The sequence below is a fragment of the Cebidichthys violaceus genome, unplaced genomic scaffold (assembly GCF_023349555.1).
Source record: "Cebidichthys violaceus isolate CVI_PGR_0920_01 unplaced genomic scaffold, fCebVio1.0.p SCAF_19, whole genome shotgun sequence".
NCBI lineage: Eukaryota > Metazoa > Chordata > Actinopteri > Perciformes > Stichaeidae > Cebidichthys > Cebidichthys violaceus.
Genome location: NW_027176361.1, coordinates 9,827,230 through 9,854,876, shown reverse-complemented (window position 1 = coordinate 9,854,876; position 27,647 = coordinate 9,827,230). Strand labels below are relative to the sequence as shown.

The 27,647-nt window shown below is 42.8% G+C and overlaps 4 protein-coding genes across 5 annotated transcripts; 1 reads left to right on the top strand and 3 right to left on the bottom strand.

The window, feature by feature from the left end:
- The first annotated feature begins 6,499 nt into the window (after nucleotides 1-6,499).
- Nucleotides 6,500-7,901, top strand: LOC137874946 (uncharacterized). Its single transcript, XM_068713925.1, has 2 exons — nucleotides 6,500-6,801; nucleotides 7,189-7,901. Exons 1-2 carry the CDS (start codon nucleotides 6,549-6,551, stop codon nucleotides 7,638-7,640), a joined length of 705 nt encoding a protein of 234 aa, XP_068570026.1. The 5' UTR covers nucleotides 6,500-6,548; the 3' UTR covers nucleotides 7,641-7,901.
- A 3,367-nt stretch (nucleotides 7,902-11,268) lies between these two features.
- LOC137874945 (uncharacterized) lies at nucleotides 11,269-13,848 on the bottom strand. Of its 2 annotated transcripts, XM_068713923.1 has the most exons (5): nucleotides 13,762-13,848; nucleotides 12,957-13,646; nucleotides 11,872-11,994; nucleotides 11,745-11,788; nucleotides 11,269-11,488 (listed from the first exon to the last, which is right to left on the bottom strand). In XM_068713923.1, exons 1-5 carry the CDS (start codon nucleotides 13,814-13,816, stop codon nucleotides 11,369-11,371), a joined length of 1,032 nt encoding a protein of 343 aa, XP_068570024.1. In that variant the 5' UTR covers nucleotides 13,817-13,848; the 3' UTR covers nucleotides 11,269-11,368. The 2 variants fall into 2 exon arrangements, with proteins under 2 accessions (XP_068570024.1, XP_068570025.1); XM_068713924.1 differs by lacking the exon at nucleotides 11,745-11,788 and having other exon boundaries at nucleotides 11,292-11,488.
- Nucleotides 13,849-16,198: 2,350 nt separating this feature from the next.
- Nucleotides 16,199-18,196, bottom strand: LOC137874944 (uncharacterized). The gene is made up of 5 exons (XM_068713922.1): nucleotides 18,138-18,196; nucleotides 17,303-18,007; nucleotides 17,096-17,221; nucleotides 16,968-17,011; nucleotides 16,199-16,838 (listed from the first exon to the last, which is right to left on the bottom strand). Exons 1-5 carry the CDS (start codon nucleotides 18,190-18,192, stop codon nucleotides 16,719-16,721), a joined length of 1,050 nt encoding a protein of 349 aa, XP_068570023.1. The 5' UTR covers nucleotides 18,193-18,196; the 3' UTR covers nucleotides 16,199-16,718.
- A 1,380-nt stretch (nucleotides 18,197-19,576) lies between these two features.
- LOC137874942 (uncharacterized) lies at nucleotides 19,577-26,371 on the bottom strand. Its single transcript, XM_068713921.1, has 6 exons — nucleotides 26,312-26,371; nucleotides 26,127-26,167; nucleotides 25,460-25,766; nucleotides 20,301-20,426; nucleotides 20,177-20,220; nucleotides 19,577-20,048 (listed from the first exon to the last, which is right to left on the bottom strand). Exons 1-6 carry the CDS (start codon nucleotides 26,364-26,366, stop codon nucleotides 19,929-19,931), a joined length of 693 nt encoding a protein of 230 aa, XP_068570022.1. The 5' UTR covers nucleotides 26,367-26,371; the 3' UTR covers nucleotides 19,577-19,928.
- Between the last annotated feature and the right edge of the window lie 1,276 nt (nucleotides 26,372-27,647).

Below are 27,647 nucleotides of genomic sequence, written 5' to 3'. Positions count from 1 at the left end.
AAGCACGGTCCACCTGAGACCCTGAAAGTAGCTGCCTACACATTGTGGCTGGGATTTGGCGAGGATCCTGTAGAGGCCACATGTCATGCTTTAGTAATGGACGCTGCGCTCTGTGAATGCTGTGTTTGGATTTGCAGATGGTGCTTGCGATGCTACAGCGACCATGCCATTGTTGAAAGTACCCTGCTTACTTGGCCGTGGATGGATGAACTAGATGCATTATGGTCTTATAGTATATAATAGTCTGCATCCAAATTTTGGTATTCAGTGTTGTTCTATGGACTGGTGATTACATGTTATAGTCCATTAATTACACCTGGGTCATAAAGACAAGGAAACATTGTGTAGTTGTTTTGGGGCAATTAATAGTGCAATCAGCCTTTGCCATTGATTCAGAATGCCACCCTGTAATATTGTTCTGTTTTAAATGAGGATGAAATATTCATTTTTGGGTTAGTCAGTAGCAAACTATAACAAAATGATTTGCTTATTCTAAATAAGCTAGAAATTAACTATAAAATGTTCAATTAAATGAATAACTTCTTGTTTTCTTTGGTATTTTTGTCATATACTGACATGCAATGATTACTGGCTACGTATGTTGATGTTGTCCACCGATATACGGTAACTAGTTTAGTCGCAAAAGCTGTGTGTGTGTGTGTGTGTGTGTGTGTGTGTGTGTGTGTGTGTGTGTGTGCTTCTTAACTAGTAACTAGTGTGCACTGGGGCCCGTCATAACTACCTTATGCCATTGCATTACACATATCCTCCAATAATCCTCCAAGGCCCAGCTCCCACATACACATGTTGTTCAAGGGTTCATTCAGTGTCAACCTGTTTCAGGCGCTGTTGAAGATGAGTGAATGCTCTCATATGTGATTGTGTGAGTTTGTAGCAGCTGTTGACATGTCTCATGAAGGTCAATCAGTCCATTTGAGTGAAGTGATGAGTGGATTAGTGAAAAAGTGACACAATGGGTTGAAATATGTATTGGAAACTTATTAAGTAGCATCATTCTTCATGTTTAAAAACTGGTCTTTGATGTGTGTGGTTATGGCTGAAAACCAGTCTTCCTGTGGTTGAGGCTTTACTGTTGCTACTGTTGTGTGCTGGTTAGCATCTACACTTTGTCTTTCCAAAACATCTAGATATAGATTGTATTTGTTTCCCCTTCATGACCAATGCTAGGTGTTATACTCTAGTTGTTTATTTGTTCTCTTTATACTTACAGATTTCTTTAGAAGCTTTATTCTCTCCTCAGTCTTGTTCAGACACCTCTTCTTCCTGTCAGACATGAGATGTGTACCTGACTCATTCCTTCACTATGTCTAAAAGGCAAGGTGATAAAAAGAGTTTGCCAAACGAACAGAAGCAACAAGACTAGGGATGTATCCGAAGCGTTATTCAGGAAAGCAAAAATAATGCGATGGGAACAGATGTTTCTTCTCCCCGAAGTTAATATTCTGGAAAAAAACAGGTCATGATGGAGATGTCTGTGCGTCAGTCATGTTTCTACAAATCGATTCATATCATTGTCAATGGCCATTTACTGCAAATTATTCAAAAGTGATTGCTATATTCTGTAGTCGCCACTCTGTCTTGTGGTTCAGAGAGTTCATTGAACTACAATGAGATGAACAGAATGAGGATGTGGAGATACATGTATTTCATAAATAATTATGTGCAAATATTAAATCAGTTTGATGCTTTAAAGCCAAAAGCCAGAATACTTTCATCGGAATCTTAACTTCCAAGTGGACACATGGTCCTTCCATGCAGTGTCCATGACCTCAGCTCATGTTATTGGTCATCATGAAAACACTCTCATTCCTGGACATCTTAAAAAAAACACGGGTATCGTGACAATAGGCTTGATACCATTATTTTGATGCATAACAATTAAATACATTTGTATCGAGGTATTTATGTGTTATGATGCTGTTTGTTGTAATGCACGCTCAAAAAAACCAAACATCTTCCATGCTGATAAATTGAAGACAGTCCTGCTTTGTTTCTGTGAGTTTCTGTTTTTACTCTACTTTGATGAAGCTCTTGCTGTATCACCTTCTTCCAGACTGTTTCTGTTGAGAAAGACTCACGGAGCTGTTTGGGAATCACTTAATGGAAGGGGAGAAGACCACATGTGAATGGATGAATGGTACACAGTCATTTTGAGGGCTGCTGGATCAGCAGGGACTCAAGTGAAAACAAATACACATCACTACAAACTGGTCACAAATGGCTCTCAACATTTTGTATTGTTTTATTAAAATGGAGACCATCCACAAAATGCCCCCCCAATAAAACTCTTTGAGCTGTGAAGTACATTCGTATGCATCTCAGCTAAATGAGGAAGACACTGTCATCTGGCCCTGCAAGTATGAGGCTGCTCAAGGCACTTGTTCTGCATGCAGGATGCTGATGTGGATGGGTGAAAGAGCAAAATAAGTGAGAGGAAATTGGTCAGTGTCGTCGGCAAAGAAGGGGACAGTTTGAGAAGAGATTGAGATGCTGCCTGATTCTAAAAGTCTGTTCACATTTTTAAAGTCAGTATTAAAGCTTCTGTTTGCTTGTGGTTTTATTGCTGAGAGCTGAAGGCCAGTCTTCCTGTGGCTTTCACTGATACACAAAGTGTTCACCGCAGTGGAAAATGACAGGGGGAGGGGGGAGGGGGGGGAGGAGCCACAAGACTTGTTGTTGCCCACATGTGCATGCAAACACAGCCAGGGCAGAAAGCTACCCCACTGTATATTCATGTACACTTTTCATTCGTCAGTTTGCATTAGAGTCTAAAATCTTTAAAAGTCAGTATATCCTGTCAATTAGAGAAAAATACAATTACTTTAATATTGAATCTTTTTTTTTTTTTTTCACTTTATCTTAGACAAAGTGACTTTAACTCTCTAGGCTGATTACACTGCATATCTACTGTAGCAGAAACGTATGCAGTTGCTGTTGGAGTCCTCCCTTCTTCAACAGACATTGCATCTCTATTTCTGTGGTCGCTGGATATCAATCAGTACTGATGGAAGCCTAGATTTACACTGAAAGTATGAACATGAACAGCAGTTATCCTTTAAACTTAAGTCTAAGTTTTCTTAGACCTTTTCTTATTGTTGGTCTTTGAAAACAGAAAGTCATTAGAAGTTTTTTTGTCATGGCTGAAGCTTTCCTGTGATGGAGACTTTTTTTAGTTTTTGACTAATTGCCAGTCTGTTCAAAACAAGCAGGTCAGTTTGCAGTTTTCTCTTTTTATACTTTGCTACTAAGCTTTGACCTTAGAGGCCTCCTGACATTTGTGTTAGTTGTGCTCAGACCACACTCTGCTGTCTCTTCCTGTGAAGTGATGATTGGTATCTCACTCTCCATATGAGTAAGTCAGATTTGAAGACGGACACTTTTTGCAGAGAGCAAGACAGAAAGGCACACAAGGAAAACAATGCAATCTGACCATGAGCACAAGAAATAGATTACCATCATAAAGCATCAGCTCTACAGTTACAGAGTATATTTGCTGGCAGATTAAGATGTGGGGTATGCTGATATCGTTGGACATGTATACAATACAGTGCATTGAGATTTTTTTTAAGTCAGACTTATCTTTCTTTCTCCACTATTTCTCACAAAAGTCTAAATGTTGCAGCTAATTTCATTTTGTTTTTAACTTCCCCTCATTGTTTCCACAGAGCTGTGACTTCAGATGATTCTCACCTCAGTGGCTATCACACCACACTGTGCTGTCTCTTCCTGTCAAACGAGTGATGTTTACGTCCCTCCCTCCACAAACCCAGTCAGTGTCCTTTCTGACTCCTCCTCTATCACACATTAATCACACTCTTTTTTTCCTCTCACACAAAGCAACATGTATTGACCCTTTGACTGAGAGACAGAAAGAAACACGTACAAATACAGAATAATTATTCAGAATGTATTTCTTGCCACTGGCTCCTTCCACCAAATACCCACATTTGATTCATGTGACAAAGCATGAGTTCCAGTTGCCCCCTTAGTCTATCTGGTGGCAGCATACACAACATTTGGCTCCAGCTCTCCCTCACATGCAGGCCGGCGGCTTCTTTTTGGTTTCACCTGGAAACTTAGACCTACGTAGTTCAGGTCATCTGAGCCCAGATCCTGTAAATCAGAGTCACACACTGTATCAAACACACACAAAAAAATCGTTCAACAAAGGAATCATTTAAAGTAATATGATTGTAAACTATAGTTTCGCTTTTTAAATGCTGAAACAAACCCAGTTGTGTTGCACAATTGAGATTAAAGCAAAGAAGAAATCAGTTTACTGATTGAAACTGAGGATGTTCAAACAACATGAGGCCACAGGCCACATTGTATGTCATTGACAGAACTACAATTGCTACAATCTACAATGGTTATATTTCAATTTTGACCGTCTTGTAACTGTTTGTTGTTCGTAACTGTATTCAACAACATGGCAGGAAAATCGTACTACTTACTAAGACTGCTGAAGGAAGCAAAGCTGTTATTAAGGTGAAGCTCTCAATTGTGCGTTTAACCTTGTCACAGCAAGTACCCATTACATCACTGTGCTTTCATTGGAAAGGGGCGGGGTAATGAATAGCTCACGCAAGGAAGATCCAATTTTTCACCACCTAATATGGCAATTTGAGCAGTCTGATGCGGCAACTCAGACGGTCAGACTCAGGGCGTGCATGTCTTTATGTAGCTGACACTCTTAACTAACGCCACGCATGTAAGTTACGTAACAACCATACTTTTGTTGCCTACACCTAACCATTGTAAGCCTAAAAAATGAGTAAACATACATTAGAAGTTTATTTTGAAAAGACACCATGCATGTAAGCCTGACCAAGCCGTCAGTATTTGATGAGCTGGGAGTGAGAATGTGTTGCCAAGGATCAGCATGATGGAGCCAGAGATGCAGCCGATTGCCACAATGCGTTGTGTCTGTCAAATTCAAGAAGTGGCCGAGGGAGGCGTTGACAAGATGGGTAGAACGAACAGACACCGACGACATGTTAAGTACCCACAGCTGCTTTTATCAGTTCAGTGGAGCCACTGCTCATGTGCACACTACCATTCTCTCTCTCTTCTTGTGTCATCAGTTGACTCCTGCTCACCACATAAGTTCAACTTGTCCCCTCGAGGTGGCACTACAGGTCTCTGTCTACCAAGATGGCCTGCTCTTTCTTTCCCATCGAAGTAAACACTCTGAGCTCTATTTTTGAGCTTCACTTTGCAGAAAGATGTATGTGCAGATTTTGACACAAGAGGTTGTTTTCACATTCATCTGCTCTAGGAGTGAAGTTCCTTTGTGCTCACCTTAGATTTATTTTTTAATCTCATTTTACCACAGGAGGGCCTGACAGTCTCCCGGAATCAGACCCGGTGGCACTGATGACGAGCACTAAGGATAACTTGTTGCTGATGGTCTCATTTACTTATAGAGGTCATATAGAAGCACCAGTATACAATTGAGACTGTTTCATAACCAGTTAAAATCTAAAGTCCTTACAGTAAGAAGTGTGCCCACAAGCAGGATTTTGTGACATCAAGACTAGTTTTTGGTTTTGTAGTGTGATGTGAAAACTTGAAACCTCCAGTGAACACACACTGAAATGTAAAACATCTGCATATTCGTAGATTATGAGAGAAAAAAAGCACAACTATATCCATAGGTAATTGGACTTTTTTTTTTTTTTCAGAAATCCATATCAGAGTAAAATTTTTACAGTATGCGTCAAAACATTTCTGGAGGGGTTCTTTGAAAGTGTCCTGGAATGATAAAATAAATCTGTATTATATTAAGTATTATTATAAGTAATATAATTATATTTGGAGCAAATATACTGTTTTATGAAACCTCATAGCCACTTTATAAAACAGTTTAACTGTAAAAAAAAGAAGAAGGAAAAATCAAATCAAAAATTATATTTTTATACAAATGACACTATTCTCATAATAAGAAGAGATATCCTCAAATTATGCTTTTTTGGTGGGTCGCTCAAAGTGAAATATAACAAGAGAAAAAAACATTTTTTATTATATTATTGACAATATCATCAAGTGTGGCTTCAGAAGAAGTTATAATTTCTAATCTCACTTTCTGTAAACTGTCAAACCTGCGTTGAAGAGAAGCTTAGAACTGCATTTTACATGTTTTGCAATCCTAATATGTTCATTCATTTTCCACTGACGCTGTGTCACACAGTTTGACCCTCTTAGCAACCAATCAAACGTAACCCCATTCTAAGCTGGTTTCTGCTCTGTCGATCAAACCTTTTCGTTCTTGAGACCTCTGAGATGCACCTGTTTATGATCTTCTGTGGAGTCTGTGAGTCTCTTCGTATGAAATATTTTCAGTGTATGAGTGTTTAAGGCCAAAAATGAAATGTGAGTTTATGCTTCTATAACATTGTCTCTTTTTTGACCTAGTTCACCTGTCGGCAGGGATCCAGTCGGCAGCAGTGAAACAGGACTCTGGGGTTATATCTGCCAGCATCGGGGACAATGTGGTTTTACATTGTTTCTACAATACCCAGGTGGCAATGCACTTCTCCTGGTACCGACAAACCATAGGAAGTGGACCTGAGCTCCTGTCTAATTTTTACAAGTACGATGAACCATCCAAAGTCTTCCACTGGTTGGAGAAGAACCCTCGTTTCTCTGTGCAAAGGAAAGAAGGGACGAATCATTTAAACATCTCTGACGTCCGCTTATCAGATTCAGCCACATACTTCTGTGGAAGCACACACTCCAACATGGCGGAATTTGGAGACGGAGTCTTTCTAAGCGTCAAAGGTATCGTGCTGTTATTTCATTGACTTTTACTTTAGATAAAAGGCAGAGGTAGCAAATCATCTGATTTAAGTTTTTTTCAATCACCTCATGTGTTTGCTAAATTGTCACTGTTAATTTGTTTATAGTTGTTAAACAATCATATGTAACATATCATCATGTAACACTTGATATTTGTCTTTACAATCAACACTTGTCGAACCAAAATATGCTGTTCCTAAGAAGTTTTCATATATTTTCACGGAAAATAAACTGGATAAAAAAGAGGCTAATTCTCATATTAAACCCCTTTTTTTAAAAAGAAAAAAAAAGAAAAATGAAAGGCCCTACTTACACTTTATGTCTCCAAAAATGAAATACAAATAAAGCCTCATTTTCTGTGGATTGTAGGAGCCAACCTCAAAGGAATAGTCCAGTGGCCAGTGTCTGAGACCATCCAGCCAGGAGGCACTGTGACTTTCAACTGTACCATACACTCTGGGACCTGTGATGGAGAACACAGTGTTTACTGGTTCCGACACGGATCTCGCCAAGGCGTCCTTCAGACACGCGGGGATCAGTGTAAACACGTTTCCACACCACCGGGGTATCCTTCGCAGAGCTGCGTCTACCATTTGCAGAAGGTGAACCTGAGCTCCTCAGATGCTGGAACCTATTACTGTGCCGTGGCCTCCTGCGGGGAGGTGCTGTTCGGTAATGGAAGCGAGCTGCTCGTCAACGTGGATGGAAAAGACCAAATGGTACAGATGACGACCTTAGTCTGGCTCTCCATCATTAGAACTGTGATTCTCTTGTTCTTAGTAACTATTTGTCTCCTGGTTTACATCGGTAAGAGCTGGTGAAGTCTTAAATGCAGAGTTTAGCTCAAAATCTATTACATTACGGGCATTTAGCAGATGTTTTTATCCAAAGCGACTTACAATTCAATATCTATCTACACACGGTAGACGCAGCTACGGGAGCAATTTTGGGGTTAAGTGTCTTGCTCAAGGACACATTGACATGATGGGGATCGAACCGCCAACTCTCTGATTGTAAGGCGGCCCTGCTCTCCACTTAGCCACGGTCACCCCGTATGCTATCACTAGCTTTTTTACACACATTTTGTTGTTTGACTGTATTACAATTTTCTAAATAAAACAACTTTGACAAAGCTACTGTTTGTAGATGGAGATTATGCATCTTTGTGTCTGTCTGTCCACAGCTCATTTTTTTATACTGCTCAACCCACCAGCCTAATATTTGTCGTGCTCATTTATGACTGAATGCTCATCGACCTTGTGTGGTTGAGGTGATTCACACTTTTGAAAATTGACTACTGCTGACTCCTCCCTACTTTTCTTATGACGTTACTTTTCTTATTATGTCGGTAGGAGGAGAGCTAGTTAGCTGTTAGCAGCTGGTTGGAATTCTACGGTGTGTTTGGCTAACAGAGCTAACAGATGATGGAACTTAAACAGTCAGCATGAGGCGTTACACAGTGAACTGCAAATTAGCTGCACAGACCCAGCAGTGAAAATCCTTTGAATCTATTGTCTTATTAACCCTTAAACTTTGTTCAGGTTTTTCTAACCACAGCGCAACATAACCTGTGTGTTTCTTACTCACAACCAGTGTGTGTGGTTAAACACAGAGAAACACACTGTTGTGGAACATCACTGAACTAGTTTGATCACAAACATAAATCCCTGTGATCCACTGAAAGTCTTAGTGGTGGAGCTACACAAAGTTACTTACAACAAAATGAGGACATCCTGCTTGAAAGCACCGGTACACAAACACAAGGAGAGCGCGGGGTCTTTAAGAGGCACTGGACTCTTTTATAGAGAATTTATAGAAATGTCTCATCTGACGACCACAACACTGTGAAAAGATACTGACTGTGAAAGGTGCGGCCTGTTTTCTGTGATGAAGCTGGAATGTCATTGAACATAAAACAAGAATAAAGTATACAGAATAATATTCTCACTGAGTGAATTTACATGATGACACACTCGTTGTGCACTTGCTTGCTTTTTCCGGGACTTTCACACAAACAAAATTTAAGGTACGACAAATGATAAGAAATGTGTTCCGTTGTTTTGCAGGTTGTCTTCAGTTGATGAATAACTAAACACTCAATAGTCTGAATACTTTATATTAATTTAGTGCAGTTTGGTTACATGCAGCAGTGTTACCACTGATGCTAAATCTGTGAGGGATGCAGTGGTTTGTTTTGCATGGTCGTAGTTCTCGTAACAATCCTACAAAGAATTGTAGTTTTTCTTTAATTGTCTCACTACTTTTGAATTGAACTGACCCCATCATGATTGGGTAAAAATAGTCATGTTTCTGCTTTACTTCATCATGTTGTTCATTTGTGTTGCTTCTGTTACTAATTTGTCCGACTGGACTACATGCTGAGACCATTATCATTGACAAACTACTACTACTACTACTACTACTACTACTACGATTCATAGCAAAAGGATATTATTCTGTGTATACTGAATAAAACCATATATGAGGATGTATTCCACATAAAACTGCATATGTATGGCTAGGATTCTCAGGTATTGTTGATTTTTAATTTGCACATATTTAAGTATTATTATCTAAAAATGTAGCTTTTGTAAGACAAATAAAAGACACTCAACACTCAAATGTGAACTTGAGAACTAGTTACATCAGTAATTGGTCTGCACCACGAGGAGCTGTTCAGGTGAACAAATTGAAGACCTTTGTTGGACTTTCTCATGTTACTGGCCTGCAGTCCAAACATGTAGAATGTCCATCAAATGTAGCAGGTTCAAGTTAAGTTTATTTAGTTAAAAACTAAGAGTGCTGAAGCCTAAACCCCGCTTTGGGCCGTAGTTAGAAATAAATAAATGTATTACAGTTGTCATATACAAAATTCTGCTGCTGTATTTAACCCATCACCAGCTTATTGGGAGAAGTGGGCTGCTGAGAAGCACCTGGGGAGCAGTTAAAGGGTCTCAGTGTCTTGCTCAGGGACACTTCAGCACAGGACATGTAGCAGTCAAGGATTGAACCACTGACCTTGCGGTTGCCAGACAACCCTCTCCACCCATTGAGCCACAGTCACCCCGGTGTGTTTGAACCTAAAGTGAAATGTGGCCTGTGTGGACGGGTCGACAGGGTGAAAAGAAAAAGTACGGAATAGCCCTTTTAAACCTTGACAGGAAGGGAAGGTGGGGAAAGTGATAAATGGGACACACCTGTGAGCTGGGGGAGCAGGGGGGAAAAAGTAACAAAGTAAGCATGGAGGAGCACAGAAAGAGGAGAGCGAGTGGCTAAAGGATCACTAAAAATGTAATCCAGTTTCTGGAAATCTTTGCGTCAAAGAAAGACCGATAGTGCCATATATAAAAGTAAACAGAGTGGAAGTTGTTCCAAGAATCGGCTGGATTACCCTGAGTTCCCCGGGCAACAATGTGCTGCTGGAAGTGTGCTGATCCCCGGAGTGGGTTTGGATTAAACGTGTTCAACTATCTCTGTGACCTGCTCGGATGTGGCTGTGGACTTCCTTGTCCTTGTTGGACCTTCTCATGTCAAAGTAAGTCTCCCCTCACCCCACACTCTCACACACCATCTCCTGAACAGAAAGCTTGAAAGTTTATCTAAAGTCGTTTTTTCACTTATTTAATCAAGGGTCATTTGGTTTTCACATCGGACTCTGTATTTGATTAATCTTTGATTTAATGGACATGTTGCAAGTGAGAGACTTTTGAGTTTGATGAACCGTAACCATTTCTTTTAACTGCTTTGCATTAGTTTTGAGTATTGGGCATGTTTGTAGCTCTGCAGGTTTTTAGGAAAATGATTATCACCTTTCTGGCGCGCAACTCTTACTTTAAGTATTTGGGGTAAACGCCTCCTGTGGAGATGAGATGTCAGTCAACATTGTATATCAAGCTCCTACATTTCCCACATTGCACCTCAATAGCATCTTTTCCTTAGACCCAGAGTACTGCTCTCGATCTCACTCATCTTCACGTATTCCCCTGTAAATTATATACTTACACTAACATTGTGGCATCTCTGCTTCTAACTTGATAAAGCACCTTTCCTGCCAAAGACCTGCTTAAATTAGATCTGCATAGGATCTATAGTTAAGATTCAAAGCTCTTTTTCCATCTAGTTATATCATGTCAGTCACGCACGTAGCAAACTATTCTTGCAGCAGTGCTTGTCTTGTCACGCAGCAGACCCACCTCAGGGAGAAAAATTGAGAAGCAGTGATAAAAACATCCTGCCTGTAACCACAAAAGCTTCTGTGGCAGCATGCACAATAAACAACCTGCAAAGAATGTTCTGTGGTGGCTTTGTCCTCACTGAGTATGTGATGTCAGAGATGAAGGGCTGGTAAGAATTGTGGAAACTTTGAGAGTAGCTAACACCACCAGCACTGCAGACCTGTGAGGGCAGTTCTTTAACAATCGGTATAATCAGTCTTGAACATCTTTTTTTTCCAAGGCAAGCCTTTATATTTATTTAATTTGTGAAATCATAAGTGTTCGTGTTTCAGGAACAATAACAGATGTCTTGGTACACAGAATCATGTCCGGCCCTACGGCCTTACACTAGAGTACACACATTCAGTCTTGGTGTTGTCTCTCTGTCTTCTTGATCTGTTGCAGTTGTGATCCCTTAAAGCAGCGTAGTGAAGGTTCTCTGCGTCTACACATAACTGGTAACAAAATATAACATAAATTATCAATCGCTATAATGAACAATATAGCACAAGAGAGACGTGCGGGGAAAAAAAATCATATTAAAAAATCCTATTAATGCTCTTGAATTAAACATTTGTCAAGAAAACATATAATTGTCAAGTTGTCAATATTGACAACTTGCTAACTGTATGTTGCGCATACGTTATAGCAGCAGCCGACGTGTGAAGAATATAAAGATATTGCTGAATGATTAAAAATAGTGATACTTACTCCTGTATTTGGAGTAGAATTTTCTGAAAATGTTACATTACTCTCTGGTTGTGAAACACAAAATGAAAGCCATGTTATTCAAATGGGATATGTACTCAATACCTACTATTCAAAGAGTAACAGTTACCTGCACGCTGGCTGTTTCTGTGGTTCATCTTATACAGTGAGAAAGCCAGTAAAACAACCAGGATGGTGGTTAATGCCCAAGCTCCACTCAAGAAATACACCAAAACCAGAGAGTCCCCATCACCTGAACAGAGACAGACATCAGGAGACGTTCCTGGGATCAATGTTGATTTAAAGGATTAGAGTTGCTCAAGTATATCTGAAAAATCAATACTGACATGTCTGTACATTGAAAGGGTGATTAGTTATAGTAGAATATTCCTTCCTAAAGCTTTTTCAATTCAAGTAATTTAATTGACACAAGGCTTCAGCAGTCTGGACAAATCAAATTGGTATCTTCCAGCATAAGAGTTACTCTCACATATCACAAAATACATTCATAATTTAATTTCTCCCGAATTACGTTTTTTTTAGTTAGGAAATACACGTATCTATAAATGTTGATATGAAACTTTTTGTTCCAAAACACAAGTATTTAGTATTGTTGATATGAACGTATTTTTGCTTCAGAAATGTCGAGATTCAACGTATCCGCGGTTTGCAGAAACGTACAATGCCATCGTTTTGTTCTGGTGACTGGGTTGCCTCCAAACACAATACTCAGAGACCACAGGACAATTGAAAGACACGTTGGTCAACGGACAACGGTTCACATCCAGTAAAGTATCTGCCAAAGTACGACTGCTCTAACAAACTAGGGGAGAAAATACTGTTTATCTTTTGATATCAGTCATTTTTGTGTTTCCATGGAGTTTATTTCCATGCTGACCTGTGGCGTAGAGATACTTAAATATGCTTACATGCAACTGTTGGAACAAAGATATGCACTTGACCTGGCTAACTCAGACTGAAGCCCCATTTTAGCTTTGGCTACATATTTGCATGATACAAGGACTGTAGATTTTGTCTACTGTCTCCCACAGCGGATCAATAGGAATCACTTTATGGCAGGTTGACAAAAGAAATTATTACAGTGACCAGTATTTACTATTGGCAAGTGAGTATCGTATTTAGGCAGACTTCTATCCTTTCCACAGTTATGATCACAATCTATTAGGTGAGACAACCTTTGCTAGTGTTACTAACCTTCAAAGTCCAGCTTGGTCCCGTCTCCAAACAGTATGTGTCCACACGAGGCCACAGCACAGTAGTAGGTCCCAGCATGAGACGGATTCAGGCTCTTCATCGGCAGGTTGTAGACACAGGTGTGTGTTTGTGTGTCTGGTTTCCTCTCACACTGATCATTCCTGCCTCCATCAGTGTAAATGAGTCCTGGATGAGATTCTTCAGAGTCTTTGAACCAGTAAACACTGTGTTGTCCATCACAGGTCCCAGTTTGAACTGTACAGTTCAGAGTCACAGAGCCTCCTGGTTGGATGGTCTCAGATGCAGACTGGTGGACCAAAGTTGGGACGTTCAAACCTGAACCCTTCACACTGACAGTAGCGCCGTCGCAAAATTTAAAGTCAATCAAATTAGTCCCAATGCAGTAATAAGTGGCTGAGTCTGAAATCTGCAGATTTGAAATCTTCATGTGACTTTCACCGCTTTCAGTATCCAGTGAGAAACGTGGATTGTTCTTAAATTCATTCTGGAAGGTGCCATTATGGTTAAACCTATATAATGTAGACATCAGCTTTGGTTTCTGTCCCAGAGTTTGCTTATACCAGTAAAAAACCACCGCTGCATCATCACAGACGCACGGCAGAGTCACTTTTCCCCCCACATCATCCGATTGAAAATATAACAAGGATTGATTTAAAGTTGCCATAGCAGCTGAGGAGGCAAGCATATACACAAGTAATTAAATGCTAGTATGTAAAGATGCATGAAAACATGTCACAAGCAGACACAGTTTAAAGCAAACAGGCAATAACAAAACACAACTTACCCATATTCATCAAGAACATAAATGTGATATACAACGCCAAGTTTGGAGGCGTCATCGTGCTTCAAATGCTGTGATGAATGAAGTGGATCTCTGTATGTTCTTCCCTCCTCACAGAGAAGACTGTGTTTGATCAGCCAATCAGATTGGATGTCTTATTTTAGCAAACAGTGAACACATGTTTAGCGGCCCCTACTTCAGCTTTGTTGGTTCTTAACTTAAGAAGAGTCTCATCCAGTGGTGGCTGGTGGAACATTTTCTAGGTCGGGCCATCCAATCAATTTCAGTAAACATCCCAGTATGATTTAATGCAAAAAAAAAGTAAAGTATCAAACACGCATTACTACTTTGTAGTTAAATATTTCACATTTATTCCAACACGAAAAAAAGCAGTAAATAACACTTTGATAAACACGTCAGGACATCTTATTTTTGTCACCCTCACAGGCAATTCAGTATAATATATATATATATATATATATATATATATATATATATATATATATATATATATATATATATATATCTATCAATCAATCACATAAAAAATATAATTTTAAGGTGGGGCCACGCCCCATGGCCCTCTATAGGCCAGCCACCACTGGTCTCATCCACAGCATGTGTGCAAAATACTCACCACAGTTGTAACTGTGGAGCATTGATTATTTGCTACTTGCCACATAAGCATGTAGGCAAACGGCTTGGAAGGAATCATTTTCAAGATAACAAACATTCAAGAACATTAACCACTTTCAAATGTTGTTGCTTTGGCGTTCTGCTGTTTGATCCACAGTTAAGGACATGAATGGCTCCAAACACAGAGAGAGTTATCTGTGGTGTCGTAAGACAACATTTTGAGCAGCAACTGAAGGTATTGATGGTCACATACAACTAGAAGTAGACAGCAACAGTTTCTCCTTCACTGTTTGTACGTATGGCTGAGAAAACACTCTGTAATTTGTATAAACTCTACGTAGTCCTGAGCCAGGAGGTGCAGGGCTGCTTCTATGAAGTCAGGTGACGCAGTGTGAAGAGCGACAAAGTCCATGTGAGGAGGAGGTCGGGGTAGATACATGAGTCAAACAAGCACAGGACTCTCACCAGAGGAGATCGCTTTTACCTTACTTTTGTTACGTTAACAACGCCATGTACATAAAAAAATCTATTCTTGAACCAAACCACGGTCTTTTCCGAAAGCTAAACCAAGTGGTTTTGTTGCCTAGACAGGTTCTGCACTGCAGGGGCCCCAAAGTCGTTGGCAGGTTGCTGGTCACAATTAAGAGAACGCACAGATGCTGACTGGTTGATGGATGAGTAGTTTATGGCTCATACAACACTGTCTGAAACCACTACATTATGATACCCCCCACTGCATTATTGCAGTTTGTTCAGTGAGATTGCATTTCCTATATTTGCATTTAAGTCATGACCCTCATTTTACAGAGCTGCCCTCATAAAATGACTTCTCTTTGTTCTTGGTTTCTGACTGGGCCAGTCTTCCTGTGCTCAAGCGAGGACTGAAGTTTCCACCAGCGGAAACCAGTTCACAGCTGTTCACACCTTATTTACCACAGCAGTCAGAACAAGAGAATGCAGAGAGCTAGCTAGTTTGAAGGTTGCCGCCCCCCTTCTTACATTTCATTTTTTATTTGAACGTCTTTACACTAAAGAAATAGAAAATATATAGTGCACTCACTCCATACTGGACTGGTGACAGACGGTTTAGAGGATACCGATCTTTCTTCTGTATTTCACTGACCCTCTATTACTTTTACAACTACTTTAGATAACTTGACCCAGCAGACACCTTAATACAGCAGTCAAGACTCCTGACAAGCAAGTACACTGATGTTTCTACACTGGCTGAAACTTATAGCCCACCAGCTGATGACTGGACCGGATATCAAACAAAAAAATCATATCCAGCTTAAAAATGATGCTGTAGGTGCTGCAGGGACGTGCGGTCAGGGGAGACAGGTGAGGCAGAGCCTCCCCTGTCATCATGAAAAGTAAAAAACAAATAATGATAAAATAAAATTAAAATTAATATTTCTCTACTGATCTGTGCCTTGTTTCATACTCCAGATACCCAAATATATTTGAACAAGCACTGAACAAGAGAGTTTTTCATGATGTGTCGTCTTTCAGCTGCTGTTTGACTCCAGCGTTCAGAGAGGCAGCAGGTCTTTTACTGTAAACTGGCCAACAGCTTTGTGGCATCTTTCATTCCATATCATAGTTATCAGCTGAAATACCATTATTAAAACAATAATACCAACTAAATTATCTTCTTTATCAGCCAAAAATGTATTGGCCACTGATATATTGTGCATCCCTCAGTATAACCACGTGAAACGCAGATTAAACGCCAGAAAAACTTTAGCCGAAAATCCTGTATGAAAAAGGCAAAATTCAACAAAACTTCCTCAATTGTGCAAAAAAATGTTCACGCCATCTTGTGGTACTTTATTCCTTTGTCAATACATTCTGACGTCGCAAACATTATCTCACATGACTGATCAGCTGTTTCTTTTTTATGGATGTATATTTATATTGTCTTTGTCACCAAACAACATGAAATGACATGACATGAATTTCACATACAAAAACCCACATGTGATTTGGTTATAGAAAACAACAATGAGGATGAACACAAAAAGTATGAGATGATCTTCAAGCTAGAAGCATTTGAGTGACTTTTACAGGGTCGGTGAATCTGAGCTAAATATGCTGATTAAGACAAGAAAAAAATAAACAAGATACCTGATTTAAAGATAACCTGCTTCAGACCACACAGACAACAAATGAGTATCCTAAATATGCACATTAGCCAACGATAAAAATATATAATATTGGCTACGAAGAAGATATAAAATCCTATTTATTTCCAACTTGGATATAAATCTCCATTACACTTTAAAAAGGTCTTGCTCAAAAGTACAAATGTAATATGTCCAGTTCTACTGCTTCACGCTGTAGTACACACATTCACTCCAGGTCTGATCCCTCTGTCTTCTTGATCCGTTGTGCAGGTGGACACTTAAAGCCGCATAGTACAGGATTTCTGCGTTTTGGCAACCCTGGTAACAAACCATATATAATTTGACCATAATAAGATTTAAGAATATCCAGGAAACAATGCATTGTCAATTTAAAGAAAGGTGTCTGAATGGTATTTCAGTAGTTAATTTAATTTAATTTATATTCACCTTTGCATTTGCTGTGGAGGGAGCTGGGAATCTTGCGTGAGACTCTGGTTGTAAAACAGAAAAAGCTTTTTCAGTCAAAAGCCAAATTCAGTGAACACAAGCTGCCAGATACAAACAGCACTAGTTACCTGTGCTTTGGCAGCTGTTTCCCTTGTTCATCATGCACACTGAGAGAGCCAGTAAAACACTCAGGATGGTGGTGAACGTCAAAGCTCCACTCAAGAGATACACCGAGACAAGAGAGTCCAGCTCACCTGCAGAGAGACAGACAGCAGAAACATGTCACTTTTAAGCACCAATGAGACGCAACAACCTCGGCTAAACAAGTCACTCACCCTCAAAGTCCAGCTTGGTCCCGTCTCCAAACAGTATGTGTCCACACGAGGCAACAGCACAGTAGTCGGTCCCAGCATGAGACGGATTCAGGCTCTTCATCGGCAGGTTGTAGACACAGGTGTGTGTTTGTGTGTCTGGTTTCCTCTCACACTGATCAGTCCTGCCTCCATACGTATAAATGAGTAATGGATGAGATTCTTCAGAGTCTTTGAACCAGTAAACACTGTGTTGTCCATCACAGGTCCCAGTGTGAACTGTACAGTTCAGAGTCACAGAGTCTCCTGTCTGAATAGTCTCAGATGGTGACTGATGGACCAAAGCTGGGATGTTCAAACCTGAACCCTTCACACTGACAGTAGTGCCCTCCATGAAATCAAACTTGAATGAAAAGCTACTTGCGCAGTAGTAAGTAGCTGAGTCTGAAATTTGCAAATCTGTTATCCTCAAGTGATTTTTACCAACTGCAGTGTCCAATGTGAAGCTTGGATTCTTGAATTCAGCATGAAAAGTTCCATTTTTGTCGTACTTGTAGAAGGTAGAGATTTGCCGTGGTTTCTGTCCAAGAATCTGTTTATACCAGTAAAGCCTTGTTGCTAAACCGTCTTCATCAAAACATTGCAAAGTTAAGGTTTCCCCACTTTGAACTGATAAAAAATTATTCTCTTGATGAACAGATGAGGAGAAACTCAGATCGGTCGTCTGAACTGTAGTGATAGGAGAGACGAAGCAAATACACTTCATGATAACATGAATCAACGCATCAGAAGCAATGCCATGAGGAGTGGCCACACACTTTAAAAGATTCAAACTGCAATCACAAAAAACACAACTCACCCATTTTCCCCCAAAACAAACATGTCAGAAAGAAGACACACTTTGGAGATGTCATCGTGTTCAAATTCTTGTGTTGAATGAAGAGAATCTAGATCCCTTCTACACGTTTCACTCACAAGACTGTTGATTGGCCAACAAAAAGTGACACTACATCCTATATAGGAAACTTGATCACATGTTCACTGCCACCTCTAGAGTCAAATTAGTGTTTTGAGCAACAGGTTCACATATTTTGAGTTTTAAATCACTGAAAAATAACTTATTTGTATAAAAATAAACACATCTGTGACGTGACAGTGCAGTTATAATCACTGTGTTTAATAGAAAGGTAACTAAACAGTATTTTGAGCAGTTCCATCCAAGCATCCATACTTGATACTATACTGATATATTCAGCTTTCTTTTCAAGCAGCAGTAGGGAGACATAACACTGTACTGTGTGCTACATTAAAGAGAATTATTTTTTTATATTAATCATAATCAAAAAATGTTTTAATCAGGGCTGCACGAATAATTTAAATAAAATCACAATCAGGACTAATCCTGTATGAAAAAAGCAAAATTCAATAAAACTTCCTTAATTGTGCTAAAACGTTTTCACGCCATCTTGAGGTGTTTTTTTCCTTTGTCGAAAAAGAGTTGATGGGCAAATAGCATGTGGAAACGCCTTTTTTCCAAAACCATTCTGACGTTGTGAACATTAACTCACATGACTGATCAGCTGTTTCTTCTGTCAGCATCTTTATGGATGTATATTTATATGTCTTTGTCACCAAACAACATGAAACATGACCAACACTAGCCGACATGAAGGACAATTCAAACTTGAGAAATCAAAACTAATTCATGAGCACCTCTCTTAATTTTTGTCAAGTTGACAAAACTACACAGCCTAGTTTTGCACCATTTTAAAAGTGATTTTAAAATTGGCTTGACAGTTGAATGAGAACAGGGCTGTTGTGAGGCCACAGCAGATCTATGGTCAAGGTGAACTATGGGATCATAGGACTCTGACAGTAACACAGTCTGATCCTTCAGACTGTGTTTCCCTCGAGGATCACGCAGGAACCAAAGCAGGCTCTTTTCACCTGCTGGGGTTTGGATGTGGACAAATGGGTTTTCATGATAATGATTTTATGCCGCCTTGCTGCAAAGAGAATGTCCTCTTGTGGGACAGAAAAGACAACTTCACTGAGCCTGTATTACTCCCAATTCTTAACTTAAGATCATAAAGTACAGCATCATGCTTTTAGGTCAATAAAAGAAACACCTTCTTGTGACGGAACAATTGAGTTTCACATCTTGTTGGTTTGGGTGAGGTCAACCACATTCTCTGCTATGTTTGAAGAAGCCCCTTAATTAAACATGCGCACACACATTGTTTCAAGCTATTCAAATATGTTTATTTTTTATCATTGATGACATGAATTTCACATACAAAAACCACCATATGATTTGGTTATAGAAAACAACGAGGATGAACACAGAAAGTATGAGATGATCTTGAAGCTAGAAGCATTTGAGTGACTTTTACAGGGTCGGTGAATCTGAGCTAAATATGCTGATTAAGACAAGAAAAAAATAAACAAGATACATGGTTTAACGATAACCTGCTTCAGACCACACAGACAACAAATGAGTATCCTAAATATGCACATTAGCGAAGGACAGAAATATTTAATATTGGCTACGAAGAAGATATAAAATCCTATTTATTTCCAACTTGGATATAAATCTCCATTACACTTTAAAAAGGTCTTGCTCAAAAGTACAAATGTAATATGTCCAGTTCTACTGCTTCACGCTGTAGTACACACATTCACTCCAGGTCTGATCCCTCTGTCTTCTTGATCCGTTGTGCAGGTGGACACTTAAAGCCGCATAGTACAGGATTTCTGCGTTTTGGCAACCCTGGTAACAAACCATATATAATTTGACCATTAGTAGATTAAACAATATCCAGGAAACAATGCAATGTCAATTTAAAAAAGGTGTCTGAATGGTATTTTAGCAGTTAATTTAATTTAATTTATATTCACCTTTGCATTTGCTGTGGAGGGAGCTGGGAATCTTGCGTGAGACTCTGTAAAACAGAAAAAGCTTTTTTATTCAAAAGCCAAATTCAGTGAACACAAGCTGCCAGATACAAACAGCACTAGTTACCTGTGCTTTGGCAGCTGTTTGTCTTGTTCATCATGCACACTGAGAGAGCCAGTAAAACACTCAGGATGGTGGTGAACGTCAAAGCTCCACTCAAGAGACACACCCAGACAAGAGAGTCCAGCTCACCTGCAGAGAGACAGACAGCAGAAACAAAAGTTACGAACGTAACTACGGTTCTATGAATCCTGGATGACCGCCAGAGGCAGTGTTTAACACTGGATATCTTCTTGGTCGCCAGCCATCTCAGCTCCGCCTGTGCCAGGGGTTGAAAAGGCGGCAAGCATAGGGTGTCCAACACCAAAGGTAGGTCCCATGCAGGGGCCCTTGGGGCGTTCGGGGGACGCAATCGCAGAGCCCCTCTTAGGAAGAGGGACACCAGTCTGTGGCTCCCCACTGTGTCATTGTTGACCATAGCATGGTGCCACGAAATAGCCGCCACGTATACCCTCAGGGTAGAGGGAGGCCGGCCCTTATCTAGGAGGGACTGCAGAAACTCAAGTACAGCAGGCACGGGGCACTGTACTGGGTCCTTGTTCCAAACTGCACACCATTCAGAAAACAGCCTCCATCTGTTTTTGTACTGCAGACGGGTAGATGGTGCTCTGGCATTCAGGATAGTTCTTCTGACTGGTTCTATGCAGCCAGTCAGCAGCCGGTCGGGCCCTCCAGCGGCCAGACCCATAGTTGGAGGCGGCTGGGATCGGGATGCCAAATCTGGCCTCCAAGTTGCGACAGGAGGTCCCTCCTGTCGGGGAGGCACCAGGGTGTCCTGCAGCAGAGTCTGTGCAGTAGGGAGAACCAAGTCCTGGCTGGCCACAGGGGGGCCACTAGCAAGAGTCTGTGGCCCTGGTGAAGAACTCTGAGAAGCGTTGGCAAAATCAGAGGGAACAGTGGAAAGGCATAAAGAAGCCCGTCTGGCCACGTGTGAGCCAGGGCATCCTGACCCAGAGGACTGGTCCTCTCCGTCAGGGAGAACCAGTGGGGACAGTGGGTCGACGTCTCCGAGGTAAAGAGATCCACCTCTGCTCTGCCGAAGAGACCCCGGATGTTCTGTATCACGTCTGGATGAAGCCGCCACTCCCCCGCTGGAGGCTTGTGACGGGACAGGAAATCTGCAACCTGGTTCCGCTCTCCCGGCAGGTATATTGCCCGAAGGCTGGTAAGGCGAGGGGCTGCCCAAGTCAGAAGGGCACGGGATACCCGTAGTAACTCTAGGGATCTGGTACCCCCTTGATGGTTTATGTGGAACACAGCAGAGGTGTTGTCCGACCGGACAAGCACATGCTTTCCCCTCAAGTTTGGCAGAAAATGTTTGAGCGCTAGGTGCACAGCCCGTAGCTCTAGAACATTGACATGTTCCATGCGGTCTTGAGCAGACCACTGCCCTCGAGCAGTCCTGTTCTGCCACACTGCACCCCATCCTGAGAGGCAGGCATCTGTTGTGACCACCTCTCGGCGGAATGGGGCCGAGCCCATGGGGACACCGTTTGCAAGATATGCTCTCTCCCTCCATGGGGATAGACTGAGTAGGCACTGTTTTCCCACTACTATTGCCCTGTGCCTGTGCCACTTGGCGTCCAAGTGAAGGCTGTTCAGCCATCTCTGCAGGGGGCGCAGTGACAGCAAGCCTAAGGGAACGACAGCTGAGGCAGCGGTCAGTTTGCCCAACAGGCGGAGAAAGAGAATGTAGGGCAACCGCCTGCCCCCTCGGAAGGAGGAGAGACTGTGGAGGATGTCGTCCACACGCTGGGGTGACGGGCAGGCCCTCATAGTGGCTGCATCCAGGGCCACACCAATGAAGGTTATGCTCTGGGAAGGGGTCAGGGAGCTCTTTTCCATGTTCACCTTGAGGCCCCACCGGGCCACGTGAGAGAGGAGGCGAGCAGTGTCCTGTGCTGCCTGAAGACGGGATGGTGCACAGATCAGCCAATCGTCCAAGTACGGCAATATTTTCATGCCCTGTGATTGCTGGGGGGAAAGGGCAGCAGCAACGCACCTTGTGAACACCCGTGGGGAGAGGGAGAGTCCGAATGGGAGCACCCTGAACTGGAAGTGACGGCCTTGAAAGGCGAAACGCAGAAACTGCCTGTGGTGAGGTACAATGGGAACGTGGAAATAGGCATCCTTCAGGTCGACAGACGTGAACCACTCTCCCCTGGAAACAGCCCGAAGGACGTCTGCTGTGCTCAGCATGTGAAATGGTAATACCTTCAGGAACTTGTTGAGTCCCCTCAGGTCTAGGACTGGGCGCAGTCCGCCGCCTTTCTTTTTTACAAGAAAGTAAGTTGAGTAGAACCCCCCGGGTTGTGACAGGGGGTCCACCCTCTCGACTGCACCCTTGGCCAGGAGCGCGGTTAACTCCTGGTAAAGGGCTAGGGATTTTGCCGGGTCGGTGACGCTGGTCATTTTGAGCCGGCTGGAGGCTGGGGGCCGGCGTCGGAATTGAAGCTTGTACCCCTGGGTTAGGGTGGACACCACCCAGGGGTCTGAAGCATGAGCTGCCCAGTAGCTGATCTGCTGCTGAGAGAAAAAAACGACGGCCGACCCGGAGACATCATCTCCTGGCCCCCCTGCCTCTGGAGGCTCTGGGGGGGCGACTGTTAGTCCGCAAGTTCGGAGGTTGTCTGGGGGGGACATAAGTAGGGTTGTCTGGGTAGCGAGCTGGCCTCCCAGCGGGACGCTGAGGCCTGTGATGGCTACTGGTGTGAGCTGGGGGCTGAGCACGGCCTCGGGGGGCCGAAGTGGGACCCCTAGGTCTGCGGTTTGCGGGCATGTCTCTGCGAAGGCCAGAGAACTGCTGCCTGGTCTGGCTAGCTTCAACGTTCCGCTGAAGCGCCTGTATAGCAGATGCCCCGAACAGCTCACCAGGTTCTACTGGGACAGTACGGAGGGTTCTCCTACATGTCTCCGACAGGGGAGACTGCGCTAGCCAAACCTGGCGGCAAGTCTGGACCAGGGTGGACATCAGACGTCCAAGTTCCCTTGACATGAGCGCAAACGCCTGCAGTGAAGCATCACTGAGGCTGGTGGCGGAAGCGTCGAGAGTAGCTTGCTGCAGAGAAGCTGAGAGGGCAAGCATGAGGTGGGAGAGGGAGTTGCCGATGCGGCCCATGCTTGCCGCTGTGTCATAAGCCCTGGATAGCAGGTCATCCGTGACCCGACATTGGGGTCGAGGGCACCTGGCATCGGGCCTCAGGGTCTCCTCAGGGGAGACTATGAGGGCCGCAATAGTCGGCTCAACGGCTGGCATACGGGCGAGGCCAAATTTTGCCGCATCCTGCATGGCAGCCAGGGTTTGTCCATCCGATGTAAGACGGGACAGAGTCCCGGTGTCTCTCCAGCATGCATGCAGCTCCCTCAGATATTCTTCAGAGGGAGTAACAGAGAAGGTGGTGGGGGCGGGAACGCCCCTGAAGAAGGCACTCGCAGGCGGAGGTTCTGGCTGCTGTGTATCTAACTGCAGGCGTGCCAGTGCCATGCGAATGACAGACCCCATGGTGCTGTCGACTGCCCCCTCTGAAGAACTCTGAGCTGAAGAACGGGAGCCAGGCCCCGAAGCATGGGAGGGCCGCCCTTCACTGTACTCAGTAAAGAGATTGGCTGACGCTGCCAGTGAGATAACGTCCTCTTCTGGACCAAGCTCAGCCATGGATAGATCTGGTGCTTCAGACCCCCCTGTACTAGGGTGGAGGGTCAGGAGAAGCGACTTCATTTGAGCAAGCTCAGCAGTCAGCAGATCCACTCTAGAAGACAGCCTGCTGGGCTTAACCCTCTTGGAGGGAGCCCCTGCAGCTTCTGTGGCCCGGCGTTTGGAATAGGTAGGTTGGGCTGGATTCAGCTGTCCTGACAGGGGGAGGTCGTCCTCATCCATCAGGTGTTCCACTTCGGCAAGCCTAGAAGCCCTTACTACTCGAGGCATGATGCCACAGTTCATGCACGAGTTCTCCGAGAGGCCCTCCCTCAGATGCTCGAGGCCAAGGCAAGAGGGGCAGAGGTCATGGCCGGGAGAGTTAAACATGGCCGCAATTCTGGAGGAACCCTTGTTCCACTAGTTGGTGTGGGCTGCGAAGTCAGTTTTGAGCGGGAGCGCTCTGCTGCCGGGAACAGGCAGGGGACAGTCAGTGAGAGGGGAGTGAGGACGATCTCCACTAGGACAATCGTCGCAGATATTGGTGTCCCACCAGTTAGCTTGAGCGAGAGCACTCTGCCACTGTGGAAACAGGCAAAAGAAAAAACAGTCCTTATAGTGAGAGGGAAGCGAGGACACTCTCTTCACTCAGACAGTTGTTGCAGATGTTGGTGTCCCACCAGTTAGCCTGAGCGAGAGCACTCCGCCACTGTGGAAACAGGCCAAAGAAAAAACAGTCCTTATAGTGAGAGGGAAGCGAGGACACTCTCTTCACTTGGACAGTTGCTGTAACTATTGGTGTCCCACCAGTTAGCCTGAGCGAGAGCACTCTGCTAACTTTGATAGCCGTAATGTTTACAAAAACAATGGACACCATCCGAGTATTACCGTAGTCTAGTTAGCACCAAGTTAGCCGGATCGAGGGCGCTTCGTTAACTGTGAAGGGCGGCCCGACAGCGTAACTCTACGCTCCCACTAGCACGCCGCCGTTGGATTAGCTAGAGCGGAAGCGCTCTGCCACCCGTGGAAAAAACGAACAATGGTTATAGAAACAATGTTAATCGATGTCACCGATTGTTGTCTTCGTGATTTAGGTGGCCCGTATCAGACTGAGTCCGGGGCGAACGGAGAAACACGCCGTTCCCTCTTAAGAGGGACAGCTTGTCGCAGCCTCTGGAGGGCGAAGATCCGCAACTCCGACCGGTGGTCACAAGGCTACCGCGACAAACTCTAATGTGTCTTGATCATAGACAGTTCATTTTCGCTTTAAGCTTCTACTACCATGGTAGCTAGCCTGCGTAGCAAGAAGATGAAAAAGGACTGATCTCAGGATGACACCGGAACTTATAGACAACGGGGGTCATCCGAGGTCACAGGTGACTTTGTTGATATAAAGACTCGACCTGCGCATGCGCGAGACAGAAGATTTCCAGTGTTAAACATTGCCTCTGGCGGTCAGTAAGGATGAAATAGAACATGTCGCTTTAAGCACCAATGAGACGCAACAACCTCGGCTGAACAAGTCACTCACCCTCAAAGTCCAGCTTGGTCCCGTCTCCAAACAGTATGTGTCCACACGAGGCAACAGCACAGTAGTAGGTCCCAGCATGAGACGGATTCAGGCTCTTCATCGGCAGGTTGTAGACACAGGTGTGTGTTTGTGTGTCTGGTTTCCTTTCACACTGATCAGTCCTGCCTCCATCAGTGTAAATGAGTCCTGGATGAGATTCTTCAGAGTCTTTGAACCAGTAAACACTGTGTTGTCCATCACAGGTCCCAGTGTGAACTGTACAGTTCAGAGTCACAGAGTCTCCTGGCTGGATGGTCTCAGATGGTGACTGATAGACAGAAGTTGGGATTTTCAAACCTGAACCTTTTACACTGACAACAGTGCCCTCAGCAAAGGTCAACACAAATGTAGTGCTTGTTGCACAGTAGTAAGTTGCTGAGTCTGAAATTTGCAGATCAAAAATTGTCAAGTCATTTATACTGTTTCCAGTATCCAGCTTGAAGCGTGAATTGTTCTTGAATTCATGATAAAAAGTGGATTCTGTATTATACATATAGGCGGTGGAGATCAGCTTTAGTTTCTGTCCCAGCGTTTGCTTACACCAGTAAAACCATACTGGATCATCACTCTTATAGATGCATCGCAAAGTAATTTTGTCTCCAACATTAACTGATACAAAACCACTCACTTGACGCACAGATGAGGACAATTTCAGATCAGTCGCATGAGCTGAAGTGAAATGAGAGACAAAATAAAAACACAATTATTTCTTATACATTATATATATAATGTGTGTTTATATATATATATATATATATATATATAAAGATAAGCATTTCCATGAAAAGTTAGAAACACAAAAATACAACTCACCCATTTTCCACAACAACAACCATGTCACATAGGAGGCAAACCTTGGAGATGTCATCGTGTTCAAATTCTTGTGTTGAATGAAGAGAATCTAATACTTTCTCCACTCTTTAGAGACAAGACTGTGTTTGATTGGCCAACCTGATGTGACACCGTGCTGTACGTCCTACTTAGGAAACCTGATCACACGCTCACTTCCATCTATAGAGTCAAGTTTGGTTCATGAAAAGATTCACATGGTGAGAGAGGAACATGTAGAAATCAATGGCTCTGTATCTTGGTATTACATACAAATTTAGGGAAAAATAGATCACAGGTATATACAGTAATGTACACTAGCAATGACTTACAGTGGAGTCTAATTTGGCTCAACATCTTCATCATTAGCTGATACAGACACATTTAGGACTGATAATTTACCTGTTAATAAACCACGTCGACATCCTGCTGAAAACCACAGCTGCTGCACTGACAGAGATACGAAGATAAAGCATGTGGGTGAAGGTTAAACGGTCTAAATATAATGCTTTATTTATTTTCTGCATTCATAGGAGGAGGAGCAGCAGCGTCAGAAACGCGTTGCCATGCTTAGTTATTGTACGTCTTCAAAGCTACCCTACAGCGCAAAGCTTTCTAACTTCATCTTGCTCTTCAGCACAAGTTTTCCAACAATACAGTCACAACCGAGTCAAGTCAGGGCCGACATCTTGTTCGTCCTCTACCAACCAGTAGTGGTGTGAATACGCAGGTGATACAGTGAATAACCACCTCTGGGTGGGGGGCTGCTTTTTAGAGCGACACATGGAGGCACTTTCTGATCGGACACACCTACAGTATTGACAGGGTGACAACATTGGTTTGTTAAACTAAGTTCTTTGTTCAGGAAATATCGTAGTTTGGGTTAAAATGACTACTTCATTAAGGTTAGATGACCTTCGTTGTGATGGTAACAATTTTAACCACGTGTTAAGGTTCGGAAACTGTTGCGGACATGCTTTAAAAGAGCGTTGACTTTCAGTAGGAAACAATAAGTAATTTCAACATTGTCCCCAACGTCCCCCCTTTGTCGTTCTATAACAACTTCACTTTACTTCCTCATTGCTCATGTCGTAGAGGGCTACAGAGCTTTGTCACTCGAATGGATGTTTGTTGTTTTGGGGCTTAAATGCTTGATGCTGTTGATTTTTTTGGGAGGACAGTTTCCTTTCTTTTGGAGCTCTGTGTTAAGGAGAAACTTGGGGAACAATTCTCCCTACCCTTGTTCCATAACCCACAAGGTCTCGTTCCCAATTTATCAAATACCAACAATTGTCAGCGGCCCACTGCGACTTTTGTCCAG